The 25,944-nt window shown below is 37.1% G+C and overlaps 1 protein-coding gene across 2 annotated transcripts in view; it reads right to left on the bottom strand.

The window, feature by feature from the left end:
• BNC2 (basonuclin 2) overlaps positions 1–25,944 on the bottom strand; it is a 301,545-nt gene that overhangs the window by 236,120 nt on the left and 39,481 nt on the right. Inside the window, exon 2 of one of the 2 annotated variants that reach the window (XM_023508289.1) lies at positions 23,135–23,218. The exons of the other annotated variant lie outside the window; for it this stretch is intronic. Coding sequence (XP_023364057.1) covers positions 23,135–23,218 — 84 coding nt within the window. The remainder of the gene's footprint in view (positions 1–23,134; positions 23,219–25,944) is intronic. 2 annotated transcript variants of the gene reach the window in all.

The following is a 25,944-nucleotide window of genomic DNA, read 5'->3' as shown; positions in this document are numbered from 1 at the left end:
CTTAAAATAAATACTGATTATTAGGGGCCATGCCCAGAGGTAACCAGCCCGACTTTAACACATCACAAGAGAGAAAATAATCCAACTTAAAAACAGAGAAAGGAATGTACTTTTTTTTAAATTGAGACAGTTTTACTTTGTCACCCTCAGTAGAGTACTATGGCATCATAGCTCCCAGCAACCTCAAACTCTTGGGCTCAAATGATTCTCTTGCCTCAGCCTCTCTAGTAGCTGGGATTACAGGTGCCTGCCATAACAGCCGGCTATTTTTTAAAGATGGGGTCTTGCTCTAGCTCAGGATGGTCTCTTAACTCACGAACTCAGGTGATCCATCCACCTCAGCCTCCCAACGTGCTGGGACTACAGGTGCCCACCACAACGCCAGGCTATTTTTTAGAGACGAGGGTTGAGGGGGTGGGTGAGGGTCTCACTCTAGTTCAGGCTGATCTCAAACTTGTGAGCTCAGACAATCTGACCGCCTGAGCCTCCCAGAGTGCTGAGATTACAGGTGTGAGCCACTGTACCCAGCCAAATCAATGGTTTTTATTCAAGTGTTAAACAAATACTTCTGAAGTTGCTATTACCCCAGTCATTGCCCTAAACAGTAAGCATAGAAAGAGGAAAACTCATAATCTGCCTTCAAGTAGGTCAGTCTATTTCGGTTACATCCTTCGGAGCATCTAATCTGCTTCATTATAAAACCCAGCAATTTCATTAACATCATCTTTAACATCTACCTATTCCCTAAAACAATCCCAGTGATCCACAGGCAATCCACAGTATTTGACTAACATATAAACACGGGTTCTGTTTAATATTCCAACAAGGTTATTCCACCTCTGCAACTTTGCCACATTATAACAAGAAAGAACTAAATTAGATGATCTCCCATATTCTAATCTTCCTGGTATTGGTGGCTGGATGCAGTGGCTCACTGGGAGGCCGAGGCAAGGGATCGCCTAAGCTCAATAGCTCAAGACCAGCACGAGCTACAGAGAGATCACACCTATAAAAATAGCTGGGTGTTGTGGCTGGTGTCTGTAATCCCAGCTAGCAGGGAGGCTGAGGCAAGAGAAATGCTTAAGCCCAGGAGTCTGAGGTTGCTGTAAGCTATGAAAGTGAGACTCTGTCTCAATCTTCTTTTTTTTTTTTTTTTGGCTCTAAGCTTGTGTTTTTGTGTAACTGCATTTAGGTGACTTACACACAGGTTAAAAAACAAAAATCAACACTTCAAAAATCTCAAAAAGAGGGATCACACACTTAATACATTCAATTTAAATGTGCCTGCTAAGACATCTACTACAGTGAACAAATTTTAAATTAAAGAACGAGGTGTGAATATTATTTCCTTACTTTCAGTAAGAAAGAAAATCTAAAAGTAGACACTTATGAAAACAAATTTTCCAAATAAACCTTTGGTTTAATAAGGAATTTCCTGTTTGAGTAAATGTACTATTAAACCTTTAGGAACTTGCCTAGAGTCTAGCTATAAAGTCCAGCTATATTAAGCATATGGTCCAAAATAGGTAGCAATCTTCCCTCTCAAGAAAAAAGGTCTAACCTGTCAAGTTAGCCCTTATTATGAGAGATGATCTGCTGTGCAAAATAAGACCTTCCATTAATCCTCAGTTCCTTGCTTCTATCCTGTTTCTCTAATTAGCAGGCCTTCATTGTTTCCCAATGAAAAGGGAAATACCATGACAAGAAAAAGAGCAACTCTGGACTTGTGAAGTCGTGTTCATTTCCTCCCAAACACTGAACTAGATCGCCAGTGCACCATGTCACTGACTTCCTACATATACTCTGGAGTTTCAAGGTCATTCTCTCTCCCTTGCCAGCCCTTCCTTGGCTGGCATCTACCCGTATTGTGGCTCCGTAGCACACTAATTCTTCCCCAGTGCTGCATTTTGTCCATGATTCTCACGTTCATGGGGCCAGAAGCTTCCTTTTCAGCAAAATTTCACTGTACCTGCACCAAATGGTGGCTTGACTCACAAAGTCATACTAAGTTGTTGATCACAGCCTCTGTCCTTTTAGTGGAACTGTTCTGGGACACTGAGGAGAATTTCTGGCTTTATAGAAAGCAAATGAACCTTCAAAATTTGTAATTGGTAAAAATTCCTATTAATTGCCTATATCCTAGTCTGGGCTAGTGTTAGGTAAGATGCTTATCAACGAAAGATTCATGAAAATGACTGATAGCAGGGACAGTAACACTATTCAAGAAAAAAGAGGTATCGGCTTGGCGTCTGTGGCTCAAGTGCCTAAGGCACCAGCCACATATACCTAAGGTGGCAGGTTCGAATCCGGCCCAGGCCGGTTACACAACAATGAAGGCTGCAACCAAAAAAAAAAAAAAAAAAAAAAAAAAATAGCTGGGCATTGTGGTACCTGTGGTCCCAGCTACTTGGGAGGCTGAGGCAGGAGACTCCCTTGAGCCCAGGAGTTGGAGGTTGCTGTGAGCTGTGCTGCCACTGCACCACCCAGGGGGACAGAGTGCTCTGTCTCAAAAAAAAAGAGGTATCTACAAGAGACCAAGTAAGATGACTCCTGTCTTCAGCTTAACATGTTTTGCTCCAGGACTAAACTCTTAGAGCTCATGCCAACATGAAATATAAGCATTGGAATATTTCATCTACACTCATGAAGTATTGTACTAATGCTGCATATACCCTACTTGTTCTAAGAAATTCTTCAGAAATCAGGAAAGCACTTTCATAAAATCACAGCAACTATTCCAAACTAGACCTACAACTTCTTTTATGTTGAACTGTTCTTATTATCTTATTTACTTTTTGGCACTATCTTACGTTACCAAGTATGAAGATGTGTTTAGTATTTGACTAGCATCATGAATTTATAGTTAAGAATAATTTGGTGGCCGGACACAGAGACTCACACCTGTAATCCTAACACTCTGGGAGGCCGAGGCAGGTGGACTGCCTGAGTTCACAGATCTCAGACCAGCCTGAGCCAGAGTGAGGCCTCATCTCTAAAAATATCTGGGCATTTTGGCCGGTGCCTGTAGTCCCAGATACTCGGGAGGCTGAGGCAAGAGAATTGCTTGAGCCCAAGAGTTTGAGATTGCTGCAAGCTATGATGCAATGGCACTCTTCCAAGGATGACAAAGTGAGTCTCTTGTTTCAAAAACAAAAAAAGAGTAATTTGGAGATATGAAAATTCAAACTCACAGTTAATTCTCTAATCAGAACAAAATTTATTTCTTCTAAAATCCATCCATCAACCATAAACCCAGACATACTGGCATTAGGATTATTCACAAATATGACCATATTTGCAATCCTAAGCATACTGACCAAATATCCTTTATCTCTAATTTGCTATTCCATGTCCTCTAACTTCTTTTTAAAAGTTGCAGCTGAAAATTTGCAAGTTTTCTTTCCTTTATAATTAGGCATTTGATTTTTAAAATTACAAGCATAGACCAGGCACATTGACTCAGACCTACAATCCTAGCACTTTGGTAGGCCAAGGAAGGTCAATAAGAGTGCCAGACTAGCCAGGTGTAGTGGCAGGAGCCTGTAGATCAGCTACTCAGGAGGCTGAGTCAAGAGGATTGCTCATACCCAAGAGTTTGCAGTTACTGTGAGTTATGATGCCACAGCACTCTCCCAGAGTGAGATTCTGTCTCAAAAAAAAAAAAAAGATTGCAAGCCTAAAAAAGTCTATAAACACATATACTTCCTTCCTATTGAACACTTCCTAGGAAATCATCAGTAACTAATTTAAAAAATACTATAATGATTAAGTTTTTCAGTCATAATAAGGACTTCTAGGATTAAAAATATTTTAAAAACTATCTTTAACATTTTATTTATCAATTTGTTGTTTTTTCTTTGGGATACTTCAAGGTGTATCTGTATTTGTTTACAAAGCATAGTTATTTTAGTAATTATTTCATTGACAATTCCTTTATATTATTTCATATTTTAGTATATTTTCCCCATAAAATACATTTTTTCTATGTAGATCTACCTTCTAACATATTTTCCTCCAGAGCTCTAGTTGCCAAAGGGCATATATCTCTGGTTTTGGTCTTATCTTCAATTCTCTTGTTTTCTTCACTCTGATAATTCTGGCACTCCCTTGATCTCTGTCTTGTCAATTGTAAATGTTCTCCTATAACTCTGTGTGTAAGTTTTACTTTTGTGTTTTTTCAACATCATGAATCCCTCAATAAAATGGACAAATGGCATCAATGCTATTTAACATGCTTCATTAAAAGAAACAACAGCTTACAATTCAATGCACAAATGGTTACTGACCAATATTTTCTTCCTTTTTCTATTATTATTATTATTATCATCATTGTTATTATTTTTGAGACAGTCTTGCTCTGTCACCCTGGGTAGATTGCCCTGGCATCACAGCTCACAGCAACCTCAAACTATTGGGCTCAAGCGATCCTCTTGCCTCAGCTTCCCAAGCAGCTGGAACTTAAGGCTCCTGCTAGTTTTTTCTATTTTAGTTTTGTCTATTTTTAGGAGAGACGGGGTCTTGCTCTTGCTCAGGCTGGTCTCTAAGTCCTGAACTCAAGTTCAAGCAATCTACCCTCTTCTGCCTCCCAGAGTGCTAGGATTAAAGGCGTGAGCCACCATGAGGCATGACCATACTTTCAATTATGTAAATGCTACAATGCAACTGACAACATAGTAAACAACATCTGGGCTCTCTTGATAATTAAATTAAAACTTCCTTCAAGAAACCATAGGTCAGGCTCAGCGTCTGTGGCTCAAGTGGCTAAGGCGCCAGCCACATACACCTAAGGTGGCGGGTTCAAATCCAGCCCTGGCCTGCCAAACAAGAATGATGGCTGCAACCAAAAAAAATAGCCAGGCATTGTGGCAGACACCTGTGGTCCCAGCTACTTGGGAGACGGAGGCAGGAGACTTGCTTGAGCCCAGGAGTTGGAGGTTGCTGTGAGTTGTGATGCCACGGCACTCTACCCAGGGGGACAGTTTCACCACATATCCAGGTTATGTAATGTTTTCTTGGTTCAATCATGGTATCAAAAGAGCAAGTATATCTATCTGTTTTGCTGCCCATCTATAATGTAATCTACACTAATCAAAGCAAAATTCATGCATATTTTTACAGTGATATATCCTTAATAAATTTTTCATAGTTTAAAAAAGAGCTATTTCACTTAAATGTAATAAGTATTATTACATTTGAACATTTTATTTGCTTGATATTTTTAATTCTGCTTAGTTTACAGAGTTATAAAATTCACATATAAATTCAAATATTTATGAACTCATAATACGGTGATAATTCACTGTGAAAAAATTGTTAAGCCAACAAAGAATACTGTCAGTTTCCTATTCCACGAAAGAGCTAAATACTAATTTCAGAGAGGTACACATTACAGACACATGCACACACAATGTCTTGAAACTACTGTCATTAGAATACATGTTTTGGTTTTTTACCCAGGAATGGTATTGAGATATGATGATCTTCCCTCTTTAGCCAAGTCCTCCTTTGTAATAACAGCATCCATTTATTTAACAGCTAACCAACATTTGGAGGGTTGTCTATGTTTATTCAAGAGGTTTTTCCCTTTGTAAATTTAACCAGCCCATACAAGAATAAAATTCACAATTAGGCTCTTGTTGGTTCCATGCTCTACTCAAATGAGATAGGCAGTACAAACAACTGAAGTATGCTATTGTTATGAGACAAGATAATCAACAGTGTAGTTAATTGAAAATTAACAGTGGGACTCTCTACTTAGTGCCAAATGTAGTTATTTGAAGTAGTTATCCTCAACAGCCCAAGAAAGAAAGTTGATTCCCAACTATCAACTTTATTTCTCTACTCTATCTGCCACACAAAAACACCGTCCCCTATAAGGATTCTTCCTTGGTTTTCATGTCCTCTGACTCTGTTCATCACATTCATTCATCAAGTAATTATTAGGTACTTTTCTACTAACTGTCAGGAACAATGGTAGATGCTGAGTCTTAAAAGATGAACAAGACTAAATCTGTTACCTGGGAAGATCACAACTAGGAAAACTACCTTGGAAACACCTGCTTATTCTTGAGCATCTTTAAGAATGCATCTGTAGGAATGCTCTTCTAATACACTGCAGGAGCTCAGTATGTTAATTCTGCATCCTATGAAAAGAACTTTACATAGGAAATCAGAAGACTGGGAGTGACCACAGTTTGTCACTGTAAGACTCTGGGCTTCACTTTCTCCATCAAACAATGAGATTATTGTCACTGTTCCATGTGATCTTAGGGTATACTAACACATGAGTAAATACTCTGATTTCAAGAAAGAGGGACAAACATATTTAACATCCATAGGAGGGGGCCAGGCATGTAGACCCAGCTACTGGGGAGGCTGAGGCAAGAGGCTCACTTGAGCCCAAGAGTTTGAGGTTGCTGTGATCTATGATGATGCCACAGCACTCTAGCCTGGGCAACGGAGTGGGACTCTGTCTCAAAAAAATCTCAGGATATGCATTGAACAATTTTAAACCCATCTAAGCTATGATTAGTTCAATGACTAGATCTATGATAAAATCACATCTTGAAACATTATTATAACCATTACTGTGGAATTTACTTTCTGATTTTGATATACTGAGTTCTTTTCTTGTCTCCCCTTATCCATAGATGCATAATTTGGGTCTGCTATATCCTTTAAAAAGAAGAATTGGCAGGATGGTTGCTGTTACTTAGGATAAGTGTATAATCGCTTTGACTTTCTCTTATTGGGCAAACTGCCCAGTGAATATCAATTTTTTTAGAGCTACAAATATGGTTTTAATAGATTCACAGATTTAAAATGATCAGAATTCAGAGCACGTCTCTCTCAGGGTGAGCAAATAATTCACAACAATCCATGTAGATGCAAAAGAGATGACAATGGATCAATCTGTATGTGAATAAGTTGACAGGGTGGTTTATTGCTCCTCCTATCTCTATAGACACCACCCTACCACCTCACACAATATTTTCATATGAAAAAAAATGTTTCCGTCTATGGGAGTTCAAATTAGTCATAAGATCCACTTCAGGGACTGAGGCCGACTTACTGTAAATCAGCCACTTAGAAAACCACATCTGACATATTTTGGTTATAATATAAGTTGCATAATATTGTACATATTGATTGGAGTTTAAGATTATAATGGAAAGCAAACGTCATACATTGAAAGTGACCAACCACAAAATAGAAAATTGTTCCTGCAGAGCCCACAAAGAAAGTCAGTTTCCTTGTAATCTAAAACTCCTTATCTTCTAGATGATATATTCTATCACACCCTTAAGGCTGCATTTATCCCTAACAGTCTACTGTCCAACTCCCTTAGACGAAGAACAGGTTCCAGCAGAGTAAACTGCATTTTTTTCTTTATTGCAACAGTACTGGCTTTTCTGAATTAGAGCAAAAGAGCAAACTAGAACATCTCACTGCCTAACAACTCCTAATTAATTGAGGATATTATAATAGCTGTAAGTTCATATTAGAATTTGCCTCTGTTGTTTTATGTCCTGGTCTTTTAACTTTAAAAAATATAACAATTTACTAAGGGAATCATGATATGTCAGATACATTTCATTTATAAGGTATCCCTTCCATCTACCTGCACAAATAGAGAACTTGTTATCATTCCTAAGCAGTATGAATTTCTTTAAAAACAGGAACAGCCAGAAAGAATAGAAATCACATACCACAGAGAAAGAAATTAAGATCAGTTCCTTCACTTAGAAGAAGCCTAAATTATTAGAGACTTTAACTGCAGCTTAGAGTGGATACATAGGAAAGTATGCTGCTATTTCTTATCCTCTGCATGATCAATGTTAATAGTTAGCCTTATAATTTGTGAACCATGGCTCTAATAAAAATATATAACTACAATAAAAAGAACACATATAATAATTATGCAGTTCTATTTGCTTTTGTTAGAAGTTGGTTTCTGAAACAGATTTTTCTGTCAGGTAAGTACTGAGAGCATACATGTTTCAATCCCACCAGGAACTACTTTTTTAGTTTTTCCATACACTCTTCTCTAGATCTTCACTGGTCTATCATATGTCAGAGTTGAATAGAAGCACTAACTATACCTACTGGAGTTCCTCAGGCAATCTGGAAAACTATAGTGAAGATTTGGTTCTACTTTTGAAGGTTTGAAAAAACCAAATCAGGCTATGGCAGAGTTCTGCTAAGTAACTCTGTTTATAGAAAGAATATTAAGATTAGATGAACAATTGACAACTTTCCCCATTCTAAAATCAAGGACTCAGGATAACGCCTAAAAAATGTTTTATGCTACAATGTGGAGAAAACATCAGACTGTGTCAATGAAAGGAAAATACATTACCTATTCCAGACCACTCTAAGGTGAATGACCAGTGCTCCAAGAGATATGTTCAAATTATTGTGAAAAGTACAAACAAAGTGGTGGTAAGAGTATACCTGAAACCTAAACTCACCTGAGAAGTACAGGACAGCAAATACTCCAGAGTTCTCTGTGCAATTAGATCAAAATTTTGGGGTTCTTTGCACTACCAAAAATCCTCTCTGTCTCACCTCCTGTTCTAGCCACATTAACCAAATTCCCCCATTCATAGCTAATTGGCATCTTATCCTGAGTTTGCCCCACCTACCTCGTGCTTCCTGACAACTTAGAAGATGATGCACATGCTTAAGTCAGAAGTGTGTGGGGTTAATGTTCAGAGGGGTGCAGTGATCAGTGGGAAATGACAGCCAGTGGGTAATCCTTTTGCCCTCACTAGAAGGCCCTACTGAGAATAAGCACTCATCATTAGTAGCACAAATCACTTTGTATAATTCATTTTTGTATTGGTTTCCCCTGGTCCTTCCTTTCAACTCTGGAATCCTTCTTAAACAAAGTACCTTTCTGCAAGTTACTTTCTCAATCTGTTTATAAGAAGACCCAGGTTGAGTCAGCTCCCAGAAGAGATACTAAAATGTATGTATAAAATAATATCTGACTCTACCAAAAAGAAAGAAGCAATGAGACAGTGACATAATTCAAAGTCAAAAAGAAAAGATAAACAATAAAAACAAAGGCACCAGAAAAGTACAGAAAGTCTAGAATAGATCTTTCAATATCCAAAGAATAGGCGACTCATGTAAAAGCCATACTTATGAAAAATACTCTGCAGGGTGCCACTTACAGCCTTTACTCCAAAGCAGCCTTTGCAGTTACCTCCAAGACTTCTATTAAACTGAGAGTCAGACTACATTCCAGAGTTCCTCATCAGCTCTGGTCATATGCATCACTCCCAGCTAGAAACAGGATACATAGCCTCATACTCTTTGAAACCTGCTTCCCATCAGATCTGAGAAGCTCTGGTCAGAAAGTAAAGGAAAGCAGTCGGCCCACTGTTAGGCACCTCTTCAACCCAGAAGGCATCTTGTTTCAACATATGCCTCAGTTCTAGTCAGCAGATTCCCTGATCTTAATGCTAGTTTGACAAGTATTGTTCTGAAAGGCTTCCAGAAAACAGACCCAAATGCCACAGACATATCTGCATAGTTCAACAATGATTGAAAATCCAAGTTGCATAATCCAGAGAGAGCCAAGTGTAACTGTGAAATTGTATCTGTACACATTACGAGTTTCTCTTATGCCATGGTTTCCCTCATTAAGCAAACTCTGAACAAATCATTCAAGGGTGATTCGTCAGAAATCTTTTAGTGGTTACCGATTCACAAAACCACAGAAATGATACATACTCTGCTAATAGCCAGGGACGTTGCTATGGCATCATAGATAATCACTGTTGAAACAGGGAGATCTGTGGCACTCCTACGAAGATGAGACAAAAAAATCTTTAAAATAATACATCCAAAGATCTGATTTGTCAAATTGAAAATGTTTAATGTCAGTGTAAAGCAACACATTTGGAGAAAAAAAAATTCCAACTGTTTAAGACAAAATGAATTCACAATTAAGATTTTATCATCCCACGCTCATAACTGCTCTATGCATAATCCTTAAAGGACACTATTCTAAATCTATTCTCTCCATGAGATCAAGTAAGAACAACAAATTCCAGCCTTCAGGCTCCATTTCTAAAAGATTTTATAAGCTATGACTTCTTTATCTTGCCATTTTTAGTTTCATTATTGGGCACCATTGTTACAGAATAAGAGAATATCATGGAACAGTTAAGCAATTTAAAAGCAAAGTTAATAAAGTACACATCTTTAGTTTCACAAAAGCAAAGTTGTCTTTTGGAAAACTTTGGAGAAAGAAAGCACGGAATCAAGAGGATGGAGACAGGGCAAAAAAAAAAAAAAGAAGCAAAGTTCTGAATCAAATGTTAAATAATGACACTAATAATTTTCCTTTACACTAAGACTCCTGCTTAGTTTCTTAAAGTGTATCTGTTTTCTGCTCTCTAGCTGACAGCATTCCATTTCATACAAAAGATAACGAATGGTCCTTGCATGTATTAGACATGGACTTATGTGACTAATAATTATAAACAACATTCTTTTATACATCAAAGGGGGAAAAAATTTGTTTATTCAAGAAATTCCTAATGGCTTCATTTATAAGTAAAACTTTCTCTTTATTTGAGACCCCATAGCACAGCACAGTATAGCTAGAAGACAGCAGGTAGCTCTTATAATGAACTTTGCAGTTTTGAGAAAATAATATCTGAAGGCAGTTCATTCTTTTGGGGGTCAATAGATGAGTGGTACAAAAAGAATGAAAATCCCAGGGAACACTCCGAGATGCAAAAAAAAATCAAAATATAAAATAAATCCACAACAGAGCAGTAGGGGCATTCTTGCTAATTAAAATTTCCAGTTCAACGGTCTTCTATATACAGAAATCCAAATCAAGTAAGGCTTGCAGGATCAGGCCTGTACCAAAAAAAAACTATGCCATCATCACATTAATAGTATTATTACTTCATAAGGCTAACCAGCCAGGTTTATATAGAAGAGATTAAATAACAAGATAATCTTACAAACAATGCTCATTTCATCAGTGTTCAAATAAGTTTGATTTATATCATTGACTGTTCTTCTAATTAATTTATGCATCCACATGCTTTAATTTACACAACCAGACACCTACACTGGGGTAGGGATAGCCATTTTTTGTAATGTCTTGAACTTTGAGTCAGGTTCATGTTTAGTCTTCTCAATGTTACTGTTTTAATTCCCCCACACTCCAAAAATGAAGTAACTGATAAAATACCTTGCAATAAAATTAAAGCATGAAGCAAAAAAGTATTTTATCAAACTCAGTTATCTATCCCCCCACCAGCATTTAATGTTTAATTTTAGTTTGTATAAATTTTATCCAAACTTAGAACTATACCTATTCATTGCAAAGTTCTGAACCTATCTCTTACAAATATTCTACTTGAAGACTTTTAGATATGTAAATTATCTCCTTATAGCATTATTTTAACCCCCTGTATTTGTTTTAATATGTTCTAACAACTTCAGGAGAGGAGAGGCAACTGATTAAAAAAATATGATTTCTACCAACATGGGGGCTTAGATAAAATTTTTAAACTGCCCTCTAGGATGTTAGTTTAGAACAGCAAGTATCACCAGTCAATAGTTAGAAATAGGGATATCTCAGAGATGGTTGGAAATTAAATTCATCCCAACTTAACTTCTTCTTTTTTTTTTTTTTTTTAGTAGAGACAGAGTCTCACTTTATCGCCCTCCGTAGAGTGCCGTGGCATCACACAGCTCACAGCAACCTCCAACTCCTGGGCTTAGGCAATTCTCCTGCCTCAGTCTCCCGAGAAGCTGGGACCACAGGCGCCTGCCACAACACCCTGCTATTTTTTGTTGCAGTTTAGTCGGGGCCGGCTTTGAACCCTCCACCCTCGGTATGTAGGGCTGGCGCCCTACCCACTGAGTCACAGGTGCCACCCTCTCATCCCAACTTCTTAATCAGAAAGTTTAAAAACAACATCTCTGAATCCAGATTCACTTACAATACACTATCAGTGACATCATATTAATGCCAGCACTCTCATAAAACCCTTAAAAAATAACAATGTAAAAGGAGTATCCTGGTGTCAGGATTATTTTAGTTTAGTCATTTTACAACTTCCAAGGATAGTTTCAGTGTGGGGATAAGGCTGCTTGCTTATTCAATTAGGCAAGCAAAAAGGTTTTTACTTGTTTTAATATAAAACTTTTATTTATGTATTTGATCAATGTTTATTTGTAGGACCTTAATACAATAACAGATGTCAGCAAAATTATCTGTTTTTGATTATAAACTCCCAGAGGGCAAAGACTCTATCTATTCAGTTCACTTTTTATAGGATGCAAACATAGTACCATACCCAAAAAGGCACTTAAAGATGGTTTTTATAACAAAATGATTTCAAGAGGACTTGGGCTGCTCCTATGCGCCATGAAACTACACTAGCAGTTATTGAGCACTAAAAATGAACACTTTATGCTCTTGGTAAAGTCCATTTTTCAACTGTCTATAATGGCAGGGTGGTTGTTGTTTTTTTTAAAACAGACTATTTAGGTCACCAGTTCTCAACATGTGGGTCGCAACCCACAGAAACTGTATTAAAGGGCCGCGGTATTAAGAAGCCTGAGAACCACTGATTAGATGGAACTATTTCTTCTACTTAATGCTCAAAGGTTAGCTTTTGAACATATAATATTCATTAAACCATGTAAATTCTATATTAACTGATACTATAAAGATAGAAGGGAAAGACATTTTTAGCATCAAACCTGCACATTTCACACATCATGCAAGAGGACCTACTATTTTCACAGGGGAACCTGCTAAAACCACTTCTATACTGCCTAAAAAAAGAGCTTCTTTGATTCTTTCCCTTCCTTCCCCTAGTTTTATCAAGGTATTCTTGGATCATGCAGAATAAGGGATAAATTGAGTTAACTAATTTTCTATGGTAAGAAAAAATTTAGAACATTGACATATAATATTCATTAAACTCAAACAAATAAAAACCAGTAAATAATAAAGGCTCTGACACATGAGAAGTGGAAAATATTTTACTATGAGATTTTGAATAAATCTTTTAAAATTTCTGGGCCTCAGTTTCCAAATCTCTAAAGTGAAGCTATTAAATTACCTAATTTAAGATAATTTCCAGGTTTAAATCTTGAAGCTATATAAGAATACTGAGTTTTAAAGAATCTAAAAAACAAATTGAGATTCCATTATCTACTCAAACAAAAGGTTTTTTTCTTTCTTTTGCATGAGGAAGTGTGTGGTGGGGGTGAGGGATTATGTATTCTTAATGTAAATCATTCCTTGTGACTTGTAAACATAAAAACATGGCTATATGAGATACATGTGTATGTATATACAAACTCTATGCACATGTACACAGACTGCCCACAAACACGTAATTCTCTCTTTTTAAGCCAGGATTTAAATACTTCCTGTTTTCTTCCATTTTCCTCCTCCTTCTATGAAGCTGCTACAGCTATGGCTTAAGAACTTACATAAAGTAAACATAAGCATCTTATTCAGCATTTCTTACATTAATGCTAGAAGTTCCCAACAGGAACAGCTTGTGTTATGTTGGTTATCCAAACTCAAGATAACATTCACTCACAGAAACACTGGTACTGAGAGAGAATGCAGAATACAGTTAGGGTTCCCACACCATTCAACCAAAGTTTATTTAATTCATAATGTATCTGACATATTGAACCCAAGATAAGGAATCCACTAACTTAACACTATTTAAGCAGACAGTAAGTGTAACAATAGCAAGTGAAGAAAAAAGAAGGCCTCTTAAATATATAGGAGCATCCAGTTCACCCGCCACTGAAATAATAAAAGGGAATAAGGAACTCTTAAGTTCATGGAACTTTTTTTTTTTCTGTAATTATTTTACCAACATATTTAACAAAGAAAACTTCAATAACTGCTAAATGTATTATCATTTTCTTATTTATTTTGAGAAGTAAATGCACTACAGAATGCCAAGTAAAAAAAAAAAGAAAGAAAAATAATTATCTTATTCTAAAATTTTCTATGTTCATCTTAGATTCCTTATTCTACAGAAAAAAAAAAAAGCAGTTTTAAGGTGAATAATATTTAAATTGAAAATCAATGTTAAATTTTCAGGAAAAACTATTTCTAATTTTTATGTTTCTTTCTAATTTTTATCGACATCAGAAGACAATAAAAATAATTCATATAGTGACAATGGCGCATTTGCTATTAGCTTTGTGCTAGGCAGAGTACTTTAAACACAGATACCATCTCTTTCAATCTTTCAAGCAGTACCAAGAGATAAACCAAAGGACTCAAGTCTTTCTATTCTATTACATCAATTAAAATAAAATCCAGAAATAGAAACAAACACAAACAATATCCTACCTACTGGTTATTCTATTATACTTCAAGCACATTTGAAATCAGGAAGTTCAAGTGTATGGATGTGAAAATCTTACTCCTTATGTCCAGAGTCAGAAGAGAGATGGTAACATGGAACCTGGACCTTCTGGCTGACCTTCACCATTAACAACTTAATTGAAGTCCAAGGAAAAGGATAACTCAATGAGTGTTCTGCATTCCTTTTAAAAATATTAATCACGGTTCATTCACATTCTTTAAAAGAACTCCACCAATGTGCACACATTATGCAAAAATGCAACCTCAATTTTATAACTTTACAAATTAAGTAATAGTGGATATTAATCATTTAACTAGCAGCAGTTTAAGTAACATTATAAATGAAACTGAATTGTAGCTCATGTCTATGTTGGACAGAGAAGGAGAAGAAATTATAAAGAGAAACAAATATAAAAGGATAAAAACTAAATGTGAGAATAAATGAAGGGGAAGGGGAAAACAGAAAAAAAGGGAAGGGAGGAAGACAACACACAACAGAGAAACAGAAAAGCAAAGATGTAAAAACGGATGAAGGGAGCAAAGTGAGTTAAAGTGACTTAGTAAAGTGACTTTTTGACAGAGGGATTACCACTGACGATTCTTTTCTATGCATTCAGAATCTAAATAGCTTCATTTTATTTTTTGACTTTCTATGTTTATTTTTAAATAGAAGTTCAAGTTTGAAAACTTCACTTTTGGGCAATGGAATGACTTTTATTTTAAAAATGTACTTTGGAACCTATACACTACTGTTCAGTGCAGTGTACAAAACCTCAGCGTTGCCCCTACATTCCAAACCTGACATTCTTTCCTTTGTAAAGAAATTGGAGCTGCCTGAAAATTACATTTGGAATCAGTGTTCCCTGATTGTGCAAAGTCTTGCAGATGTATTTGCTTGAGAAGTCATTTCTTATCACCAAAGACAGTTATTTTTAATAGCGAGAAAACAACGTGAAAGTACTCAAAGCATTGAAAACTCTGAAAGAGACATCCACAGTTAGTTATCTGAGAGAAACTGCCCTCCAACCTGTACTATGCATACAGAGTAAGGGCACTGCCAGACTCTATAGAAAGGCAGGTTGTGTGACCCAGCCCAGTGACTCATGCCTATAATCTTAGCACTCTGGGAGGTGGAGGCAGGAGGATCCCTTGAGCTCCAGTGTTCCAGATTAGCCTGAGCAAGAGGAAGACTCTGTCTCTACTAAAAATAGAAAAATTAGCCCAGCTATGTGGCAAGCACCTATAGTTCCAGCTACTCGGGAGACTGAGATAGGAGGAACACTTGAACCCAGGAGTCTGAGGTTGCCATGAGTTAGGCTGATGCAATGGTACTCTAGCCTGGGGCAAAAGAATGAGACTGTGTCTCAAGGAAAAAAAAAGTCAGGTAGTGGACCAATTCAGCCAGGCAAAGAAACCCCTACATAGTCTACTCCACCTTTACCTGGTAGCTTGCTTCTTTCTAACCATCCACCTACTCATTCTTGCTGTAGTCCTTACCATATTCTTATTGTAATAAGAATGTTTTCACATATAAATTCATTGAATAATATACCACTTTCAGTATATTGATCCTACAAACTGTAACTCTGTGAAGTGGTTCAACACGATGTCATCACTATATAGCAACTTGTTTCATTTACAGTATCTGTTTCACTTCTACTCATGAGCTAATATAATTCAATTTTTTTTAACTGCACACAGGCTGCTAGACACATGTGCATGGCAAATGGAATCTGAACTTAGCTTAACAGCCTCATTTATTCCTGATGGTTTAAATTATTTCATCACAATTAATGACACCCCCTCAGCTTCCTGTGCAGCGCTGCCAGATGTTCAGAGACCACAAAGCCGCTCTCTTCTTTGACGGCTGGTGACAAGTCGTCCTCTGAAGGACGTTCCCTAGGTGCACAGGCCGGATGACACCTCCATTGCTTAGCACCTCTCTGCTTCCCAGAGTAACCATGGTGAGGAAAAAGCAGGAAGGCATGAGAAACTGTAAATGCATTATCGAGGGCAAATTATGTGAAGTGATCTAAACTCAGAAGAACTTGGCTCCTGCCACAGGAGTTCCTAACCTTGTTGTTTTATGAAAGAGTCTTTTGCCTCCACCTTCCAGTCCATTGGCATCCACTGAGTGCCTGGCATGGTGTCAGTCCCCAGGGAGTGTCGTAGAACAATAATAATGTTGATATAAACTTTTCCATAGGGATTTTTTTGTTTTGTTTTAGGGAAATTTGTTTTGGGGGTGTAGTTTAAACTTAACCCCGTCCAGAATGAACATCATCTTGTTTTTAAGAGTAAACCATTTGAAATCATTGTCTTCATCTTCAGCTGTAATTATCTTCTATTCAATAAAAACTTTCAAAAGAAACATATAACATTTTGTCAACTTTTGATAAACGGTTTTTCCCCATTTACTTAGGCTTAGTAGACTTAATCTTTTCAGAAGCTTTGGCCTTTGTTGTTCTAGTCCAGTTTTTGTTTTATTAATTTCTTTAAAGAACATACTAAAAACAAACTTCACACTTTTCCTATTTTGATTCTGATATGGGCTTTCATAACCAATTTTTTTCTCAGTATAAACATTTAGAAATAACAACTATATTTCTTATTTGAATTTCATATAAAAATATAAATTCACAAAATCACAGGTAGCTAAAAAAGTAGCAGAAATAGTAAACACACAAGCACTTTTACAATGAGAATCCAATTCCACAGCTCTAATTTGGAAAACATTTCCATAAACTAGAGAACATGTGGCAGACATTTTATGGATTATTTTTTAAATGTTTAAAAAAAAAAAAGCCCACTGATCTTATTCAGGGAATAAGGGGCCGTTTCGTTGCCAAAAAGTGTAATAGGAAAACAGACAGGCCACCTGTGTCAGGCCACCCTATAGTATGAACATGAGCTATAATGGCATTTTGGAAAATATTTTTCAAATTGAGATGAGGAAAAAAATCAATATCAATACAGATTCCAAGCAGATGCAAAAGGCTTCTGTACATGTTAGTGATTATGTGTACAGCCTACACAAGCTAATTTCAGATGCTTCCAAAACTTAGGGTACTTTCCCTTTTTTAAGCTATTTGTGATTAAAACTAAAGTCTTATCCACATCAATTTTGACAACGGATGCAAGGACAGGTAAACTAATCAAGCAGAACAAGTTGACACTCCCCATCTATGAATAGCTTTTTAAATCCTAAATGAGTACTAAATTTTGCCAGACGTGCCACATTTAATATTATGACAGTTGTTTATTAAAATTAATTTCCTGGGAAGTCCTATGAAACCAGTAGTCTAGTTTTTACCAGAATTAAGGCACTCAAAAGGAAGTTGTGATGGGGGCATATTTAAGGAACAGACAATAGGAAACTTTTAGCACTCCCAAAGTTATATTAAATTTTCCATGGACTGAAACTAAAATGAAATAGTTCAATTACTGAGAGGTAGATAAGTAAAATAAACAACTAATTTCACACAGTGAAGTTGGGAGAGAGTCATATGGACCTCATTCTGTTGTCTCCAAACATTTTATCAGAGGGGAAAAAGGAGCTGAGTAGAGTAAACTTTAAACTCTCATGTAGGGATGTATTGCTTGTGTGTCCCTGGCAGATGTGGAAAGGAGATGAAATGGGCAAGGGAGAATCAAATATCCCATCGCTGCAGGTTTGCTGAGGGAAAGAGCACTGCAAAGATCTCACATCTGGCAATCATTTGTCAATAGCTGGAAAGAGAACTGCAGGAAACTTTCTGGCTCTTGGAGAAGATGAAAAGACAAAAACCATGTGTCACACACACACACTCTGCAATGGTACAATGACTGACTACTACCCTTATTCCCTATTCCTCCCCCCCCCCCTAAATTTAATGATCTTCAGATATACTCTACTCCATGGTCAAAAACATGCAGTCACTTGACTTGTTAAAGCTGCAGTGTATGTACATTTTTCAAATAAACCCCAGGGCTGATGTTAGAAAATCAAAATCAGTCAAGCATAGACCGCCTGGTACTTTGGGCAGAAATCCTTGTGGTTTAGTCAATAAACAGAATCTGAATGAAAGACACCACAGTAACTAGACAGTAATGTTTTGAACCGTTCTTAACCTGAAAAGAGGAGGAAGGAAGGCCAGTGCACTGGTGACCAAGAATATAAAGCTACCAGTCCACTCAAGTCCTTCTACCTGCAACATGACTCTGTTTAGAACAAGGTCATCTGTTGTTTTAAACAGAAGAAAAAAAAAGAGAGAGAAAGTGAACTTATATTTAGGGAAATATTTTGGATGGATTTGTGGAAAGAACAACCTTTCTAAAAAATAACTATATCTCTTGAATAAGATGGTAAGGAGAGCCTCAGATTTTGTTTAGTCTCCGGCAGTGGTGTTAACAATATAGAGAATTTGCTGTCCTCATTGTGAGTTCATAAAAATGATCAGTTTTGCCACAGTAGGTTTATTATGTAATAAAAAGTTTTCAAGACACCACTCATGAAATTAATTAACTTTTCCAAAATAATAAGAATTTCATTTTATTCATGGTGATCAATAGAATTCAATGGGCAGCTTTGGTTCACCCTTATGCTGCATTTAACTAACAGCAGCAGCCAAGCTCATCCCTGTGATTCCATAAGTGAATGCTGCAGGTTGTTTAATAACCTGGCAAATTCACAGTAGCTTGTCAAATTATTACAGGAACAGTGTCATCACTAAACAAGCCTGATCACGGTTAATTACAATGCAGACCAGAGAGCAGCCACAATTGTTCATTAATTACAGGAAGCACCTCATTTAAATTTTATGGAAATTTACACTTGCACCCTGTAAGTCTGGAAAAAAAAAAGAATCCTTCACGCATTCATAGAAGAAAGGAGTCTGTGGTTTATAAAACATCACAGTAAACTGTGTCTAATCCAGTATTAAATATTGGTCCATTATTTACTCTAATTTTCTAAGCATCTCAGTAGTAAAAAATATCAAGTCAAATCTCTTATTTTGAACTCTCAAACAAGAAAAGAACTGTGTTAAACTAACTTACTACATCAGGAGGCACAGTTAGGCTAAGAAAGTAGCTTTCTTCTGATATTAAAAAAAAAAAAGTATTTATCAACAGTTAAGGGGGCATCTAAACTGGAACAGCCAGATCCTAGAAAATGATGGTAAAGAGCAAAATTCTCTGCTACAGGGAGGCGCCTGTGGCTCAGTGAGTAAGGCGCCGGCCCCATATACCGAGGGTGGCGGGTTCAAACCCAGCCCCGGCCAAACTGCAACAACAAAAAAAATAGCCGGGCGTTGTGGCGGGCGCCTGTAGTCCCAGCTACTTGGGAGGCTGAGGCAGAAGAATCGCCTAAGCCCAGGAGTTGGAGGTTGCTGGAGCGACTCCGCTGCACTCTACCGAGGGCGAAAAAGTGAGACTCTGTCTCTACAAAAAAAAAAAAAAAAAAAAAAAAATTCTCTGCTACAGTTAAACCAGTTTCACACCTAAATCAAAAACCACTGAGGAAAGTAAAGGAAGTTATTCCATCAGAGTCTTGATTTCCAGTCACTTCTCTAAATCAAGTGTATTAACACAAAACACAGCAGATCTTGCAGAAGTCAAGTCAAGCACAGACTTGAAGGATGATGGTCATTCAAAACAAAAGGTATGTTCACGGAAGAGACTTGGAGAGCCTGGGATTATTAATAAAGTTGCTAAGAAATCTAAAATTTTAGGGATGAAAGGCAAAGGTTTAAGAGGGTAAGAGCAACCAGGGGCTTCACCAGTCCTAAGAATTTATGTCAGCTACAGATTAGAAGGCTATGTGTCTAAACAAAAATCCTTTTTAAGAAAGGACATAAACAACTCATTGCTCCTCAACTGAGGTGTCCAGGAGATAATTTTCAGAATCAAGAGACCAAACAGCAAATTCTCTAAAGATTATAATCCCTGGTCCTAGGGAAAAGCCTGAGATCCAAGCAGGAAAAGTAGATGACTCTAACGAGTCCTATAGTGAGTTCCTTCACTATATAGAGTATAGAGTTAGATGAAAAAATAAGAAAAGGCTCATTTCCTAGGGGAACAAAAGGACTAGGATATATGCCACAGCAATAATGAAAGGAGTCTAAGCTAAAAAATACTCCTAGAATTATTACCTGGTGAAGAATATATTAAATTAAGCATCAAGATTATTATGACTGACATATGTACTAGATATTTCTAAAATATGTAAAAGCCATATTTGGGAAAGAAGAGAAATAAAAGAAGGGAGGAAGAAATCAGTCAAGTAAGTCTTTGTGAGTTCACCATTCACCATAGTTAACTTTTAACAGACTTAATCTTTCCATTCAGTTCATCAAAATGGTGGAGGATGCAAGATGAGGAATCCAATAATATTGTCACTTTCATTTTTTTGTCCAGGAACCTGGTATTCTTTGCAAGGCCTATGTTGACTCTACAACCTGTTTATTCACAACCAGAGTTTTACTTAAAACTTCTAAATACACATTTTCTCCCTTAGTATGTCAAATAATGTGTCCCATAGGTCTTTTTCAGATTTATTTCACACACATCTGCAAAACCCATTTTTCTTTACACTGTAACTCAGGGTTCAAAAACAGATTATCCAACAGTCATCCATGACAGACCATTCCAGGTGATGTGTTTGAAGAACATCACTCGTCCTCTCCATAAAGGTCAAGGATCAGACTACTCTCCACAAAACGTCTTCCATCACCCTGCATTTATGTGTCATGCACAAGCTGTTAGCTTTCTAGAAGTAGGAAATACATGATCATGTCTCATATGTGTCCCACCTGCTTTTCTGTTGTATCACAGCCATACACCACCCAGACAATACCACCTTGGGCCATAGGAGAACTCAGGTGGTCTTTCCTAGGCCAAGAGCAGGTGTTTAAGAGATGTCATACCCTTTAGTACCATAAAAACCGAGACTTTGTCCTACCACCACCACCTCATTCTCACTGTGAAGAAGTTAACTTTTAAAGCTTTTCTCTTACGGTGTGCCTGTATCAGTAAAAATGTGTTTAAACTGAGCTTACTATGCTCATTCCATGAGCCTGAAAATTTAGAAAAGGATGCCAAATAGAAGGCTTAAAAAAAAACAGTGTAAATTTGCTCAGCCTGAGGAATGCTATCCATGTGGAAACTTCAGTTTGTACCTTTGCACTGGTACACATATTTTTTATTTAAATATTAAGTAATTACGTTTGACATAATATGGATATACATGGCATTTCTAAATATACATAAAATATGTATACAAATATGTTTGACAAAATATGGATATACAAGGCATTTCTAAAATACATAAAAGCTATATTTAGGTGGTGGCTCATGCCTATGATCCTAGCACTCTGGGAGGCCAAGGCAGGAAGATTGCTTGAGGTCAGGAGTTCGAAATTAGCCTGAGCAAAAGTGAGACCTGATTTCTACAAAAAATAGAAAAATTAACCAGGCATGGTTGTGTGTACCTGTAGTTCTAGCTATTGGGGAGGCTGAGACAGGATGATCATTTGATCTCAGGAGTTTGAGACTGCAGTGAGCTATGATGATGCTGTTGTACTCTAGCCAGGGTGATAGAGCAAGATTGTCTCAAGGGGAAAAAAAAAGTACAGGAAGTAGGGACATGCCTTTAGCCAAAATATTATACTTAGCCAGGTGGGGTGGTTCATGCCTATAATTCTAGCGCTTTGGGAAGCTGAGGAGGGTAGATTGCTTGAGTTCAGGAGTTGAGGACCAGCCTGAGCAAGAGTGAGACCTTGTTACTACTAAAGAAAAAAAAAAAATAGGAAAATGAGCCAGGCATTGGAGTGGGCACCTATAGTCCCAAATACTTGGGAGGCTGAGGCAAGAGGATCTTTTGAGCCCAAGACTTGAGGTTGCTATGAGGGATGATACCACAGCACTCTACTCTGGATGACAAGAGTGAGACTCTGTCTCAAAAATACAAAAAAAAAAAAGAAAGAAAGAAAGAAAAAGAAAATGCTATATACTTACATTTTTAATTTGCAATACACCAAACCACTTCTAATGCCTCAAGACCAAAATACATTGAATTCTAAGCAAACACTTTCACAAAAAATGTACTTGGCTAATAAACTTCTCTTACACCGCAGGATGTATCTCCCAATCTATGAAAAAGGAAGATACTTATCATTAAGTCCTACTTTTCTTAGAAAGCACCCAGTTGAACAGCTGCTATTCTATTGAGCTGGGAGATCATACATAATGCAGGAATCATGACTTGCTCACATATATCCCCAGTGCCTAGCACAGTGCTTAGTACATGATAGTGATAATTTTAAAAGATGAGAGCTAGTATTTACTGAGTGCCTGTTATATGCCAGGCCCTGTGCTAAATGCTGCATATATATAAAAGTCATTTAGTCCTCATCATTGCCTTGTACAGTAAATCGCCAATTTACAGATGAGAAAATTAAGGCTCCTTCAGGTTGACTTGCCATAGTTCTCACAGCAACATGTCAGTTCTAGGCAGTCAATTTTCAGAGACCATGTTCTTATTCACTACTATATATATTTCCTGAGTAAATAAACAAAGAGCTCCAGTTATAGACAATTCATCCTGAAAAGGAGCTTTTGATGCACACATGCTAAGATTCGTCCCTCTTTACACTTATCTCACGGAAAGTCTTTTCCTGACAGCACTGATATGAGTATACTGGTATGGCCTTTAGGGACCACTGTTTCTATTACATCACCCCCCCGCTAATAAAACAGTAAGACTCCAACCTGGACTTCCAGCCTCTGGTCTGGCTCCTCCAGATCTGGGCAGAAGTCTGCACCCAACACTCTGCCAGCACATGCCAATGGAACCTGAGGGAATATGGCCAGGTTAGATGCTGGGTACAGAGGCTGCTGAGAACTGTATACAGTCACACTTGATGCAGGCAGAAGGGGGAACATCCCAGCTGCAGTTCTGAAACAGGTCATCACAATTTGACCTTTGACATGCATTTGACCTTAGTAAGTAAAATACATTGCAAATACCATACAACTAAGTTTATTAAAGTTTATTAACTCTCAGAAGACAAACTGCAAGAAGAAAAGTTCACATAAAATTTCCCCCCTTGTATCCATAGCATGGAGAGGAGGCATTTACTATCTATCTATGGATGGCAGGAAGGCAGCAAATGGAAGTGAGAGGAGAGAAAGACTGAAACATAGAATCCCTGCTTGCCATTGGTGACTTACTGTTTCCTCTGTACTTTAATTTTTTATGTAGGAATTAAGAAAATTACATTCTAGGATTCCTAAAATTCATTTCCACTCTTAAAATATTTCTTCAAATTTATTTTTCCTGTTCCTAGTATAGGTAGCACAGGTAGACTCTTATTTATCAATATGTATTAGTTATTTGCTTCCTTATAGTTACTACCTTTAAGGATCTTATAAGTCTGTCCTAACAATAAAAATAAAAACAAAGTTATAATTTAATAAGTGATTCTTTCTATCGAAAATTCTACACTAAAAACCCGTAAGATCCCCTTTCAAAATTAAGCTATTGTAATTGTTCATTAATTCATTTCAGACTTTTCAGATAAAAAGGATTTGGATTTCATCTAAAAATGTTTCATGAGTGTGGAAGCTCACACCTGTAATCCCAGCACTCTGAGAGGCCAAAGCCGGTGGACTGTGAGCTCACAAGTTTGAGACCAGCCTGAGCAAGAGTGAGAATCTGTCTTTAAAAAACAGCTGGGCATTGTGGTTGGTTCCTGTAGTCCCAGCTATTTGGGAAGCTGAGGCAAGAGAACTGCTTGAGCCCAAGAGTTTGAGGTTGCTGTGAACTATGATGTCATAGCACTCTAACCAGGGTGACAGTGAGACTCTGTCTCAAAAAAACAAAAACAACAATAAAAAAGTTTTATGCTTTTTAAAACCTTTCTCCAATCATTACTTATTATTTCCATATACATATTACCTTCACTAATCACATCTATCTAAACATACCATAATCTCAATACATCAGCTAAGACCATTCCACTTGTGTCTTCCTTCCCTAACAAGCACTCTGTTATTTTGTTTTCTTTGAATTTTTAACACCAATTAAGATCATCTGTGCTAATCAGGTTTCTTTGTTCAGAGGTTAGTTTTCAGCCAAGCATGCTGCCTTAGAAAGTGTTTCCTTCTTTCTTTTGACATGTAATCAGTTCACGTCTCCAAATTTTCAATAAACTCCACTTTGCAAGTTCACTAGCAAATATCACATTAAATAAGGCCCTTGGTTAATCCTTCAAACATTTTTAGGTCCAACTCTCTTTCCTTGCAATTCTCTTACCATTTCTCCCTGCCTATGCCCATGAGGTGAAATGTCAGTTATCATCTATCTTTGAGGTTAATAACCAGTCTTTACCCATGAGTTTCATCATTGATTCCAATGTGCCAGTAATCATGTGGGCACCTTACTTTAAGAATAACCCATGTTTCCCTCTCAATAATCTCAAAGAATACAACCATCTCCATTTTACAAATGAAAAAAATTGAGGCTCAGAATAGTTACATAATTACCTCAGAGTCAGATGCTACTGAGCTGCAAAACCCAGATTCAAACTTAAGAAATGATTAAGAAGAGAAGTTAATTTTGAAAGCCATATAATAACTATATTTAGTGGCAACTATTCTAGAGGCATTTATTTATGTTTCATCTAAAAAAAATACAAAGAAGAAATCAAAACCTGTAACTTGTTCTTTAGTCTTTGGACACCATAAGTAAGGGAAAGGGGAGTTCATCATCTAAATAGATAAATGAGAAAGAAATGGTGCACAGAGAAGAACAGAGACTCTATGCATTTGTGTTTTGTCACCCAGGAAAATAACACTGATTCCACCCCTCTGCTAATATATGGAGGGGTACTACTGAGTTCTGCAATAGCAACTCTCCCTTAGGAAGCAAGCAATAGAAGGGGGAAATTAATACTAGAATATTCTATATTAAAATGAATATACCAAAAACCATATAACACTTCAGTATAGCCAGGTGTGGTCATGAACACATGTAGTCCCAGCTACTGGGGAGGCTGAGTGGGAAGATAGCTTGAGCCCAGGAGTTCCAGACTGGCTGCAGTGAGCTGTGATGGCACCACTGCACTCAGGCTGGGTAACAGAGCAACAGCCTGCCTATAAAAAAATAAAAATAAGGCGGCACCTGTGGCTCAAAGGAGTAGGGCACCAGCGCCATATACCAGAGGTGGCAGATTCAAACCCGGCCCTGGCCAAAACCTACAAAAAATAAAATAAAATAAATAAATAATAAAATAAAACCTCAATAAATGTTACAACTCAACTAATTAAAGCAGATTCCATAAGCCAAAAGGTATACATTGCAAGTTAAGTATAAATTATAAATAACACCCTACTTCATACACACAAAACAAATCTCTACTTACCTTAACATTATTTGACCATGTCACAAACATTAAGTTTCCAGTTCCTTTTTATCTTCAGTCACAGAATGCACTTTATAAACACTCTCAAGAGGAAAGGAGAAAGTTAAACAACTACAATTACATTCAATTACAGCTTCAGACACTAGGAAATACAGT

Source organism: Otolemur garnettii, unplaced genomic scaffold, assembly GCF_000181295.1.
Source record: "Otolemur garnettii isolate 467f Iridium unplaced genomic scaffold, OtoGar3 scaffold00006, whole genome shotgun sequence".
Classification (NCBI taxonomy): Eukaryota; Metazoa; Chordata; class Mammalia; order Primates; family Galagidae; genus Otolemur; species Otolemur garnettii.
Note: the sequence above shows the minus strand (reverse complement) of the source record. Positions and strands in the feature narration are given on the sequence as shown.